Raw genomic sequence first — 13,770 nt, 5'->3', positions numbered from 1 at the left:
CTGCTGAGCCACAGTGCAAATTACAGGAGTATTATTTTTTCTTAAATTAGAGTGTTTAATTAAATAATGCACACAAATAATGCAGGAGAAAAAGACTATGGGAAGTGAAGATATTGTAAATGAAGTGATGCTAAAGTAAAATCAGAAAGAGTTTCTAAAGATATGAATAATCTGAGAGAAGAAAATGTGACCAGAGCACCCTCCCCCAAATTAGAGGGTATGAGTAAAGTAGATGATAAAACCATATGCATCTTTAAGATAGGAAAACAGTCTGCATTTTTCATTAAATGCCGTCAGCATTTCTAATGTTTCTTGGTTCTTGCTATTAATTAAATACTTCCTGATATAGTAGTCTAAATACTGGATTATAGTTTTAGGTTGTTTTCTTTTTATAAAATAATAGCACCATATATTTGTCAACCTATTGTCAAGATTACCAGAGTAGCTTTCTAATTTCTTTGTGCCTATCCTAGCTATTTTCACTAAAGGGAAAAAAACACTATATTTGTATTTTCACCAAATAATAATTTTTAAAATGAGATACAAACTTAGTGTTCTTGAATGGAAAATGGATAATAAATTCTAGCATCACTTAATAATAATGATTACTTAAACAGATTGCAGTATTCAACCAGCAGAAATATCACCCATGACTTCTAATTCACACCAAAATTACATCAACCAGTATAATATTTATTCATATAAATGTTCACTCTATTCAGTTTAATTACATGGATAACTTTTAAATTCACATTAGAAATAAACTTAGTCAAAAATAATTCAAGAGGGAAGTGGAGTTCTTTTCTCCTTACACAATAAATTTAAATTCAATTATATTGGACTATATTACCGATATAATGATTTATACCTAAGTCAACCATAAATGTGAATATCTTGGTATTTTTAAATTTCATTTTTAAAGTACATATGTAAATGTAATGTACATATACTTCAAAAATAAAGATGCAAATGGCATTTTGTTTTTTACATTAATATATTTTTTTCTTTATTCAATAGATGGCTTATACTTCTAAAATATAATGAATCAAACACTGATATTGGAATTCGTGCTGGTGATATTTACTGAAAGCCAGACACTGTTGAAGTTGTATGCTGTGCTCTTCTCACTGATCTACCTAATGGCCATGTTGGAGAATTTAATTATCATCTTCCTCACAATTCTTGACCAGTACCTCCACACATCAATGTACTTTTTCCTTAGACATTTGTCATTTTTAGATCTGTGTCTTATTTCTGCCACAGTCCCCAAATTTATCCTCAACTACATCACCATCACTGATTCCATCTCTTTCTTTGGATGTGTGTCACAGCTCTTTCTGGTAGTACTAATGACTGGATCAGAGATTGGTATCCTGACTGTGATGTCCTATGACCGCTATGTTGCCATCTGCCGCCCTCTGCACTATGAGGCTGTCATGAGCAAAGGGGCTTGTGTTTGGTTTATGACTGTGTCCTGGTTCAATGGAGGGGCCTTGGGAATCTTGTACTCAATTGGGACATTCTCTCTGAATTTTGTGGGTCTAATAAGATACATCAATTCTTTTGTGACGTTCCTGCCCTATTCAAGCTCACTTGTTCTCAAGAACACACAACTCTTACATTAGTGTGGCTACTGGGGTCTGTTGTGCATTTTTATGTTTAGTTTGCATTGTGGTCTCCTATATGTGTATTTTCTCCACTGTGTTAAAAATCCCAAACAGAGCAAACCAATATAAAGCCTTTTCCACCTGTATGCCCCACCTCATTGTTGTGAGTGTATTCCTTCTAACAGGTGCTGTTGCTTACTTAAAGCCAGCATCCAATGAAACTTCTCTTGTAGACTTGCTAGTGTCTGTGTTCTATTCTGTGGTACCCCCAACCTTGAATCCTGTTATATACTGTCTGAGGAACAAGGACATTAAATCAGCTCTAGGTAGACTACTGTGGAAAGTTAAAAGCGTGGAATAATGAAAAGATGACTAAAATTAGAAAGTAGGATTTTTTAAAATTTTGTTTTATGTTATTTATTTATTTATTCATTCATTTATTTATTTATTTATTTATGTCTTTTTGCCATTTCTAGGGCCGCTTCTGTGACATATGGAGTTTCCCAGGCTAGGGGTCGAATCGGAACTGTAGCCACCGGCCTACACCAGAGCCACAGCAACATAGGATCCGAGCCGCGTCTGCAACCTACACCATAGCTCATGGCTATGCCAGTTCCTCAACCCACTGAGCAAGGCCAGGGATTGAACCCTCAGTCTCATGGTTCCTAGTTGGATTCATTAACCACTGAGCCACCATGGGAACTCCCAGACTTTTTTTCTGTCATTAAAAAGCTGTTTGCAATTATTTCTATTAGAGAATTCTGGGGCAAAAAAGGATACTGATACTCCTTTCACAAATGTATATTGGTCTTTAAAAACTGAGATATAATTAACATGTGACATTATATTAGTTTCAAGCACAGCATAATTATTTTATATTAGTGTATGTTGCAAAATAATCACAAGTCTGGTTAACACCCATTACAATACATAGCTGTATATTTTTTCTCTTGAGATAAAAAATTTTAAGATCTACTCTGTTAGCAACTTAAATACACACTACCACATTACTGACTATAGTCATCATGCCATACACCAGGATTTATTATTTTATAAATGGAAGTCTGTATCTTTTGACCATGTTTACCTGACTAGCCCACCCCACTACTCTTTGGGAAACTATCAATCTATATTCTGTATAGTTTATTTTGTTGTTGCTATTGTTTTTGGATTCCACATATAAATGAAATCATGTTTGTCTTCTCTGTCTGACATATTTCACTTAGCATAACACTGTTTAGTCCTTCCGTAATACCCACAGATAATAGTGGTTTAAAAAAAAACTTTTGTTGTAGTTTTAATTTGCATTTTCCTGTAGAATAATCATATTGAATATGTTTAAAAATGTTAGTGTTACCTCTTATGTGAGCTATTATTGTCTTTTCTACATTGATTGGTAGAAATCTCTTTATATTTGGAATAAAATGTTTTTTGGTTATGAGTTTCAAGTATCTTTTTGTACTTTGTAGCCTACCCTTTCAATTGTCCTAAAGATGTCTTTGAAGAACAAATGTTTTAATTTAATGCGCTGCAATTACTAAATGTTTTCTTTGGGATTAGACTATTTTATGTTCTACTAACAGATTTTAATAATCCATAATTTTAAGATATTCCATCATGTCATCTATGAAACTTTATATTTGCCATTCAAATTTACATCAGTTATCAACCTGAAATTATTATTTTTTTGTTCATGGATTTATGTAGGCATAAATTTTTTTCTTAACCATATGGAGATCCAATTTGACTTCATTCTTCATTCCTCTTTTTTTTTTTTTTTGCTGCATTACCTTGCTTTCATTCATGTCTAATCTATCAGTGTATGTTTTTTGGTACTTTATTCTGTTATGTTTGAATAAATACCAAAGTGTTTTTCTTTTGTAATTTTACTATAACTCTTCATATCTGTAGAGAACAAGTTGTTATTTATCCTGAAATTCTTAGCTCTTCCCATACAATTTGTACATAATTTTTAGAACCAGCCAACCACGTTTCACATAATATAAGGCTATATTATTTTTTACATATATACATACTTGACTCTATCAATTGGAAGTATTAACTTTTACCAGTGGCATTTTAAAATCTGTGAACATACATTTTCTCTTATCTTCATTACTTAATAAACTATTTATTCCTTATATAAATGCCATCCTCTTTGAGAAACACTTTTTTTTTAAAGAAATGTTAATCATGGTTCTCTGGATTTTTGTTTCTCCACTTTGTTTGTAGATGAGGTAAAACTATTGGGTGTGTTAAACTGTCTTCTAATAAGCAGATGCAAGATAAGATTATATAGCCAAAATATCTACTTTTGGAAGACACTCTTAAACCCTTAAAGTTGTATTAGTCTTACAAATCTTGCTTGGTATGCCAGGAATGTAAGACCCTGGGGATGCTGCCTGGGCCTTTTCTCAGGGTCATGATGAACAACTTTGAAGTCTGAAGCAATTTAGTCTTCCTCTTCTTTATACAAAGAGCAGGCTTAGTTCTTTGGGTTCCTTAGCTCAGAATTTCTCAGTTGTAATGCAAATTCACTTTGCTAGCAATCTCAGTATATCCAGGAACATAGCATTATCCCCAAGATACTTGGGGACAAGTGGAAGATTCTTCTGTCTTCTGCCAGGATTCATGACAGAGTAACAACTAACTTACTGGTTTGCATGTGAATAAAATTTACATCCAAGACAGTACATTTATTATGGGAAGAGGCCAGAAAAGTGAGGAAGAACCGTCAAGTCAAGATGCAAGTTACCAGTAGGAAGAACTGGGATTGATGGATCATACTGTAGTTCAATTTTTAATTTTTAAAGGAATCTTCATATTGTTTTCCATAGTGGTTTTACCAATTTACGTTCCAGAGCAAGAGTGTAAAAGGGGTACCTTTTCTCCACACCATCTCCAGCATTTATTTTTTGATGATAACCATTCAGACCAGTGTGAAGCTGTACCTCATATTAGTTTTGATTTAAAGTTATTTAATAATAGTGATGTTGAGCATATTTTCACGTGTTTTTTTGGCTTCTTTGAAGAAATGTCTATTTAGATCTTCTGCTCATTTTTTGATTGTTTTTTTATTTAAAATTTTTAATTACAGTTGGTTTACAATGTTGTGCCAGTTTCTACTGCACAGCAAAGTGACCCAGTCATACACATATATACATTCCCCTTTTCACATTTTCTTCCATAGTGGTCTATCCCAAGAGATTGGATATAGTTTAATTCCTTGTGCTATACAGTAGAACCTCATTGATTAACCATTCCAAATGTAATAGGTTGCCTCTACTAACCTGAAACTCCAGTCCATCCCACTCCATCTCCCCTCCCCTTGGCAACCAAAATTCTGTTCTCTATGTCCATGAGTCTGTTTCTGTTTTGTAGATAGCTTCATTTGTGCTATATTGTAGGTTCCAAATATAAGTAATATTATATGGTATTTGTCTTTCTCTTTCTGACTCATTTCACTTAGTATGAGATTCTCTAGTAGCATTCATGTTTCTGCAAATGTTATTATTTTGTTCTTTTTAAGGGTAAGTAATATTTCATTGTATATATATACCACTACTTTTTAATTCATTTATCCATCATTGGACATTTTTGTTGATTTCATGTGTTGGCTATTGTAAACAGTGCTGCAATGAATATAGTGGTGCATGTATCTTTTCGAATGATAGTTTTCTCTGTATATATGCACAGGGTTGGGATTGCTACACCTATGGTAGTTCTATATTTAGCTTTCTGAGGAAAGTCCATACAATTTTCATAATGGTTGTACCAATTTACCTTCCTACCAACAGTTTAGGAGGGTTCCTTTTTCTCCACACCCTCTCCAACATGTGTTATTTGTAGACTATTTGATGAGGGGCACTCTGCCTGGTGTAAGATCATACCTCATTGCAGTTTTGATTTGTGTTTATCTAATAATTAGTGAAGTTGAACATTTTTTTCTTGTGCCTTTTGGCCATCCATATGTCTTCTTTGGAGAAATATCTATTTAGGTCTTCTGCCCATTTCTCTAGGAAGTTGTTTGATTTTTTATTGTTGAGTTGTAAGAATTGTTTATGTATTTCGGAGCTTAAGCCCTTGTCAGGTTGCATCATATGCAACTACACTCTCCCATTTGTATGTTGTCTTTTCATTTTGTTAATGATTTTCTTTGCTGTGCAAAACTTTTAAGTTTAATTGGGTCTCATTTATTTTTTTTTAAATTTTCATTACTCAGAGGTGGATCTGAAATGATATTGCTGTGATTTATGTCAGGGTGTGTTCTGCTTACTTTTCAGAGTTTTATAGTATATGGTCTATATTTAAGTCTTTCACTCATTTGAGTTTATTTTTGTGTATGGTGTTAGAAAATGTTCTAATTTCATTCTTTTACACGTAGCTGTCCAGTTTTCCCAGCACCACTCATTGAGGAGAATTTCTTTCCTTCATTGTGTATTCTAATATCCTTTGAAATAAACTGACCATAACTGCATGTGTTTATTAATGGGATGTCTATCCTGTTCTGCTGATCACTGTTTATGTCTTCTGTGCCAGTACTATACCATTTTGATGACTGAAACTTTGTAGTGTAGTCTGAATTCGGTGAGCCTAATTTTTCCAGCTGTTTTTCATTTTCAGTATTCCTTTTGCTATGCAGGGTATTTTGTGTTTCCATACAAATTTTAAGATATTTTGTTATAGTTCTGTGAAAAATGTCATTGGTAGTTTGATAGGGATTGCAATGAATCTGTAGATTGCCTTGGGTAGTACAGTCATTATGACAATGTTGCTTCTTCCAGTCCAAGAGCATGGTACCAATCTTCTATTTCCTTCATCAGTGCCTTACAGTTTCCAGAGGACAGGTCTATTTCCTTTTTAGGCAGGTTTATTCCAAGATATTTTATTCTTTTTGATGCAATGATAAATGAAATTGTTTTCCTAATTTCTCTTTTTCATCTTTCATTGTTAGTATATAGAAATTCAATATATTGCAGTTTATTAATTTTACTGAAACAACTGAATTCATTGATGTTTTCTGGTAGCATCCTTAGGATTTTATATGTATAATATAAACTAACCTATTATACCTATGTCATTTACTAATAGTGATATTTTACTTCTATTCCAATTTGGATTTCTTTTATTTCTTTTTCTTCTTGATTGACATGGCTGGGACTTCCAAAATTTTGTTGAATACAAGTGGCAAGAATGGACATCCTTGTCTCATTCCTATTCTTTGTGGGAATTGTTTCAGCTTTTCATTATTGAGAATGATTTTAGTTTCAGATTTGTCATATTTGTTCTTTATTATGTTGAAGTATGTTCCCTCTATGCCTACTTTCCAGAGGGATTTTGTCAGAAATGGGTGTTGGACTTTTTCAAAAGTCTTTTCTGCATCTATTATAATTATCATATTTTTTATTGTGTAATTTGTTAGTGTGGTGTATCATACTGATTGAAATGTGAATATTGAAAAATCCTTGCATCCCTGAGATTAATCCCACTTGATTATGGTGTATGATCCTTTTGATATACTGTTATATTTGGTTTGCTAGGATTTTTGAAGATTTTTGCACTTATGTTCATCAGTGATATTGGTCTGTAATTTTCTTCATTTATGGCATCTTTGCCTCATTGTGGTATTAGACGATAACCTTATTGTATTTCCCTTTTATGTTATTTCTTGCTTTTACCTAGCTGCTTTCACTATTTTCTCTTTGTGTTTAACTCTAGCCAGTTTAATTAAAATGTGTCTTGTGGTGTTCCTCCTTGTGTTGATTCTAAATGGTATTTGCTTTGCTTTCTGGATTTGAGTGAGTGATTCTTTTCTAATGTTAGGGAAAATTTTAGCTATAATCTTCATATGTTTTCTCTGGCCATTTCTCTCTTTTCTCATTCTGACACCGCTATAATGCAAATGTTGGTGTGTTTAATGTTGCCCCATGGTTTTACACTGTTCTCATTTCTTTTCATTCTTTTTTCTTTATTCTGTTCCATGTTAATTATTTACACCAGTATGTCTTCCACATCACTTATTTGTTCTTCTGCCTCCTGTATTCTGCTATTGGTTCCTTCTGGTGATTTTTTTTTTTAATTTCAGTTAATATATTTTGCATCTCTGCTTGTTTAAGCTTTAAATTTTCTATTTCTTTTTTCAACATTCTGCATAATTTATGAATTTTTGACTCCAGTTTTATTTAAAATTTTGGATACATTTCTATTATTATTCTAAAGTCTTTTTCATATAGGTTGCTTATCTCCACTTGTTCTTCTGGGGTTTTGTCTTATTCATTCATCTGACTCATATTTCTCTGCCTTTTCATTTTGTATAGATTTTTGTGGTCTACTTTTTGTAGGCTACATAGTTGTAGCCTCTCTTGCTCCTGGTCTGCTCCTTTTATGGGTCAAGTCTTTACATAAGCTTGTGGCAGGCTCTCTGTTGGGAGAAACTGGTAATTTCCCACTGGTTAGAGGACCTGAGTCTTTTCCTTCTTGTGTGTGGGGATTTGTCTCTGGGTGTGATTAGAGGTGACTCTGTGCCTTGGAGTACTTTAGGAAGCCTGTTTGCAGATGAATGGAGTTGAGTTCCCACCCTGTTTATTATTTTCCTGGTGCTTCTCAGTCTTGATGAGTGGAGCCAGAATTTTCCTGAATGGTGACCTCTAGGGGAGCTCACACTGATGATTATTCCCTGCATCCTCTGCCTCATCCTTTATTGCCCCTACAGCAAGCCACATTTTTCCTCTACTTTCCCAGGAGACCCTATAAGACAGGAAGGTAGGTGTGACCCAGATTCTAATGGAGTCCCTGTTTTGTCTTGGGACCCATTGCATATGAAAACCTTTGTGCACCCTCCAAGAGTGGAGTCTGTTTCCCAAAGTCCTGTGGAGTGCCTGCATACAAACAAGCCCCCCCTGCCTTCAATGTCAAATGCTCTGGAGCTTCTTATCCCAATGCTGGACCCCCAGGCTGGGGAATCTGGTGTGGCATTCAGAGCACACACAGCCTCTGCAATATAGTTATTTTGCATTCTTTGTGTCATCTTCCTGGAGAGTATGACATTACTTATATCATGAAAGTGTCCCTCCCATGGTCTCAATGTAGAATCTTTGTCTTTGGATGTAAGATATTTTTTTTTTGATAACTTCCAGTCTATTTCATTGACAGTCGTTCAGCACTTAGCTGTTATTTTGGCATTTTTGTGAAAGAAGTTAAGATTGAGTTCTTCTCCACTATCTTGTCTCTGAATAATATATGGGTTTATTTTTGGTCTGTACATTATGTTTCATTGTCTATTTGTCTGTCCTTATGCCAGTACTATATAGAGCTTATGTCTCTACAGCAGAAAGATCATATGAAATTATCATTTGCACACAGAAAGAACATTCTCCAACATATATGTTGGGCCAAAAAAATGTCAAAAACTTATGAAGATTGAATTAATACCAATGATATCTTGAACCTCAGTGGTATAAAACAAGATATCAATAAGAGGAAGAAAAGTGGATATACAAAATGGAAATGAAATAACATATTCATGAAATGGAAATGAAATAACATATTCATGGAAATTCAATGAATCAAAGAAGAAATCCAAAGTGAAAATATATTGAAAGCAAAAAAAAAAAAAGAAAAAAAAATGCCACCAGTTCGTGGGATAAACAAAACCCTCTCTAAGAAGGAATTTTATAGTGATAAATGTTTTAAAAAAAACTCAAATAAATAACTTTATACCTCAAGGAACTATAAAAAATAAAATATTTTCAAAATTAACAGATAAGGGAAAGAACACAAACCAGAGCAGGAATAAATAAAATAGAGACTGTAAAAATATAAATATCAAAAAAACTTCACACTACTCTTGATTTAACTTTCATTTTATAGTTACAAGACTGTGTAATAAAAGCTACAACAGAAGGGAGAATGAGGACTATGTGCTTCTAGAGAATGAGAATTATTAAGCATGAAACATGAAAGAAGTTTTCAACATTTTCATCTATCTTCCACTAATTATAACTCAATCCTATATCTCCAAATCTACTGCAAGAAAATAAGAAAAGTGCCTTTCTAGGCAATACAAGAGAAAATAATGCCCAAGAGTTGATGAACTCTATAAATGTCTATCACACCATAAACTCTAATGCACAAGAGGCATTGTGTTCATATTTCGTTATAGAACAACTTTCATTCAGTAACTAATATATTGAAAATGAACAGTAAACCTAATAGAATTTGTTTTGGAAATAAAAATCTGTTCATCTTCACCATTACTGTGAGAGAATAAGACAAAATAGTTCCTGGAAACATGTTACCTCTAAATTTATATTACTCTGTTGCTGTATGTTTCACCATCATCTTCATCATCAGAATTGTCTTCATCACTAGTTTCTATAAAATGCATCATATGTAGCATATATTGTACTGAATTTTCTACAAGGTATATATTTTCATATTTCTTTTTTTCTTCTTAGGGCTGCACCCATAGCGTATGGAGGTTCCCAGGCTAGGGGTCTAATTGGAGCTACAGATACCAGCCTACACAACAGCCACAGCAAAGCAGGATCCAAGCCATGTCTGCAACCTACACCACAGCTCATGACAATGTTGGATCCCTAATCCACTGAGCAAGACCAGGGCTCAAACCCACATCTTCATGATTCCTGGTTGGATTTGTTTCTGCTGTGCCACAATGGGAACTCCTTTTTGATAATTCTTTATCATATTAACCATTCCCCCCAAAAAACAGCATGTAGTACATGAACAGAATTCAAAAATTTTGAAGAGTTAAAAAAATTGAAGAAAATTTCACTTACCCCAAACGAATGTTTTGTTTTGTTTTGTTTTTTTAATTTTTAAGGCCACACCAATGGCATACAGAAGTTCCCAGGATAGGGGTTGAATCAGAGTTGTAGCTGTCAGCCAATGCCACAGCCACAGTAATGTGGGATCCAAGTCACATCTGTGACCTACACCACAGTTCACTGCCACACTGGATCCTTAACACAGTGAGGGAGGCCAGGGATCAAACCTGCATCCTCATGGATATTTGTTGTGTTCTTAGGTGACTGAGCCACATTGGGAAATCTACCAAATTAACATTTTATGTAACATCATCACAGTGTTAGATTTTCACCATGGTGATATGTGTCTGCATGTTCAGAATAAAACCTGTATTGTGATATAGAAGTTTAAGCTTAACCTGTACAATGCATTTATAAACTTGATTCTTGATGTGATTAAGATAAAATAATAAATGTTGGAGAGACAGCTACTACTATTTTCCATTATTGCCTTTACCTATAACACAGAGAAAAACAATTCTTAATGAAAAGTAATATTTATTTTTTCTTTCTTTCCCTTTTAAATTTATTTTTATTAAAGTATAATGGATTTACAATGTTGTTTTTTGCTTTATAGCCAAGTGAGCTAGTCATAGATACATATGCATTCTTTTTCTCATATTATATTCCATCCTGTTCTATCCCAAGAAATTGAGTATAGTTTACAGTAAGATCTAATTGATTTTCCATTTAAAATGTAATAGTTCTTTGCAATGGATAAGAGATTTTAAAATAAACACTCTTCTTCATAGTATAAATGGAGTATATAAAGTGAATTAAATATGAAAGCACAAGTATGGAGGCTTTATAACCTTGGAATACAAAAATCTTTTGTTGTTCTTTCACTCAATGGTTTCAAGTGTCATTGTGACTTATCTATAGAAGGATGAGGTCAAGGTGCCATATGTTCTCCTAGGATTTTTTAAAAATAGAGTATCTACAGATAAATTACTATGTTTTTCTGATTAAATGTAAAATACAATAAGGTTTAATGTGTTTGGGATTGTCCAATAAAGTTTTTTAATAGATTTATTCAGAATAATAAATCATTGGGTATTTCTCTTTCTTTTTTAATTTTAATTTTTATTGAAGCATAGTCGATTTATACTATTCTGTTTCACTTGGAATGATAATATTTACATTCATGCATGTTGCTGAAAATGGCTTTATTTCATTCTTTTTTATGGCTAAGTAGTATATATATATATATGCTAAGTAGTATATATATTATATATATATAACAGTATATATATAATATATATATAATGGTATATATTATATATAATATATATACTACATAGTATATATATACACTATATATATAACAGATCTTCTTTATCCATGCCTCTGTTGATGGAAATTTAGGTTGCCTATAATGTGTATCTTCCATAAAAAGTGTTACTTTATTTTGTTAGAAAGATTGAGTTGTCTTAACGACAGATTCTAATATTACAATTTAGAAGCCTCTTTAGTGTTACTGAGAAAAAAGTATAGGTACATGTATTAAACCAAATGCATCAGTAAATCATAATTACTTCTAATACCTATTCATTATATACTCTAATTTATAACCATCAAATTCCTAAACTGACAGCTCACATTTTGTGCTAAGTTCTTGAGTGCTAAATAAAACATTACATAATTTCTTCTGAAATATTTTTTCTACAAATTTTATTGATATTATTTTAAAATAATAGTTTAAAATAAATATTTTTTAATAAATATTCTTCAAATTTATACAATAAACTTCTCACTGACATTTATTTTTGCCATTAGGAAAGAAATGCTTTGGGTCTAACTACATAAAATTTGATTTCTGATGATTCTTTTAGTTATATTAACCTTACTGGATTTACTTTTCAAGGTTACTTTAATGCAGATGAAGACAATGGTCATAAAGAAATCAAGCTGAGAATATGTATTTCTGATATTTGAAATAACTATGCTTATTTAATTTATTTTAGTGCCTCATTTACTTTGACATTACACAAAGATTTGGGTCTTTTCTAATATTGAAACCACTACATAATTTCCATCACATTCTTCTTAAAACTACTTTACTTTGACATAATTGGCATAAGGCATTATATAATTTTAAGGTGTACAGAATGTTAGTTTGATTTGTATATTGTAATATGATTATCATCCTGGTGTTAGCTAACTTCTCTATCATGTCACATTATTATCACTTCTTATGTTGGGGAAAATTAAAACCTAGTGCATTAGAAACTGTGAACTTTCTGATAATGCATTTTTTTCTATAATCACTATACTTTGTGTTAAATCTTCAGGAAGTATTTACTTGTTTCAAGTTTGGGTCTTAAACAACCTATTCCCAATTCTCTCAACCTCAGCCTCTGGTAATCACCATTCTACTCTTTTTTTGGGGGGGTTATAAAACAAATTCTTAATAGTAAATGAAAAATTTAATTAAATGTTGTAGTTGGTCGATATACAGGTAAAAGGTTTAAAATATGTCACACAAATATGTCCAAGAGAGTGCACAAAATGAGAATAATAATGAAACATGGTATGCAACACGTCTGCAGTGGAAGGTCCACTGCATAATTTTATCTAGAAAGTAATAGAAATATTGTGTAAATATCCATGAAATTGAAAGAAGTTTTTTTGAAAATGCATGATTATTCAATTTTCTTTAAATTACTTTTTGAAGCATATAAAATTTGACACTGAGTGCAACGTATAAAAATATATTACAAATGGGAGTTCCCGTTGTGGCGCAGTGGTTAACGAATCCGACTAGGAACCATGAGGTTGTGGGTTCAGTCCCTGCCCTTGCTCAGTGGGTTGAGGAACTGGCATTGCCATGAGCTATGGTGTAGGTTGCAGACGCGGCTCGGATCCCGCGTTGCTGTGGCTCTGGGGTAGGCCGGTGGCTACAGCTCCGATTCAACCCCTAGCCTGGGAACCTCCATATGCCGCAGGAGCAGCCCAAAGAAACAGCAACAACAACAACAACAACAACAACAAGACAAAAATATATATATATATATTACAAATGGAAATAGTCCAGATTGTATAGCTTTTGGCAATCTATACAATCTTTTACTAAATATGCTAGAAATGCTAAGATAAAATTAATCAGTGGATGCTATAATATTGGGTTGTGATGATGGCTGTACAACTATAAATACAATGAAATTCACTGAGTTTCATAAAAATAAAAAATAAAAAGTTTTATTTGTATTTTCTTAAAAAAACTAAACTAGTGTTAATTTCACCAAGGGAAATATTATGATATAGAAGCTAGAGCTTATTAAAACTTGGGGAAAATCTACTTCCAACCACATATTAGATTTAAAATAAATTACACAAAA

General features: G+C 32.7%; 1 protein-coding gene across 1 annotated transcript; it reads left to right on the top strand.

Moving 5' to 3' along the window:
- The first annotated feature begins 1,040 nt into the window (after positions 1 to 1,040).
- Positions 1,041 to 1,979, top strand: LOC125124210 (olfactory receptor 14K1-like). The gene is given in 4 exon segments (XM_047774357.1): positions 1,041 to 1,533; positions 1,536 to 1,616; positions 1,619 to 1,957; positions 1,960 to 1,979. Coding segments are annotated over 4 exon segments (933 nt in total).
- The last annotated feature ends 11,791 nt before the right edge of the window (positions 1,980 to 13,770 follow it).

This window comes from Phacochoerus africanus, chromosome 4, assembly GCF_016906955.1.
Source record: "Phacochoerus africanus isolate WHEZ1 chromosome 4, ROS_Pafr_v1, whole genome shotgun sequence".
In the NCBI taxonomy this organism is placed as follows: domain Eukaryota; kingdom Metazoa; phylum Chordata; class Mammalia; order Artiodactyla; family Suidae; genus Phacochoerus; species Phacochoerus africanus.
Note: the sequence above shows the minus strand (reverse complement) of the source record. Positions and strands in the feature narration are given on the sequence as shown.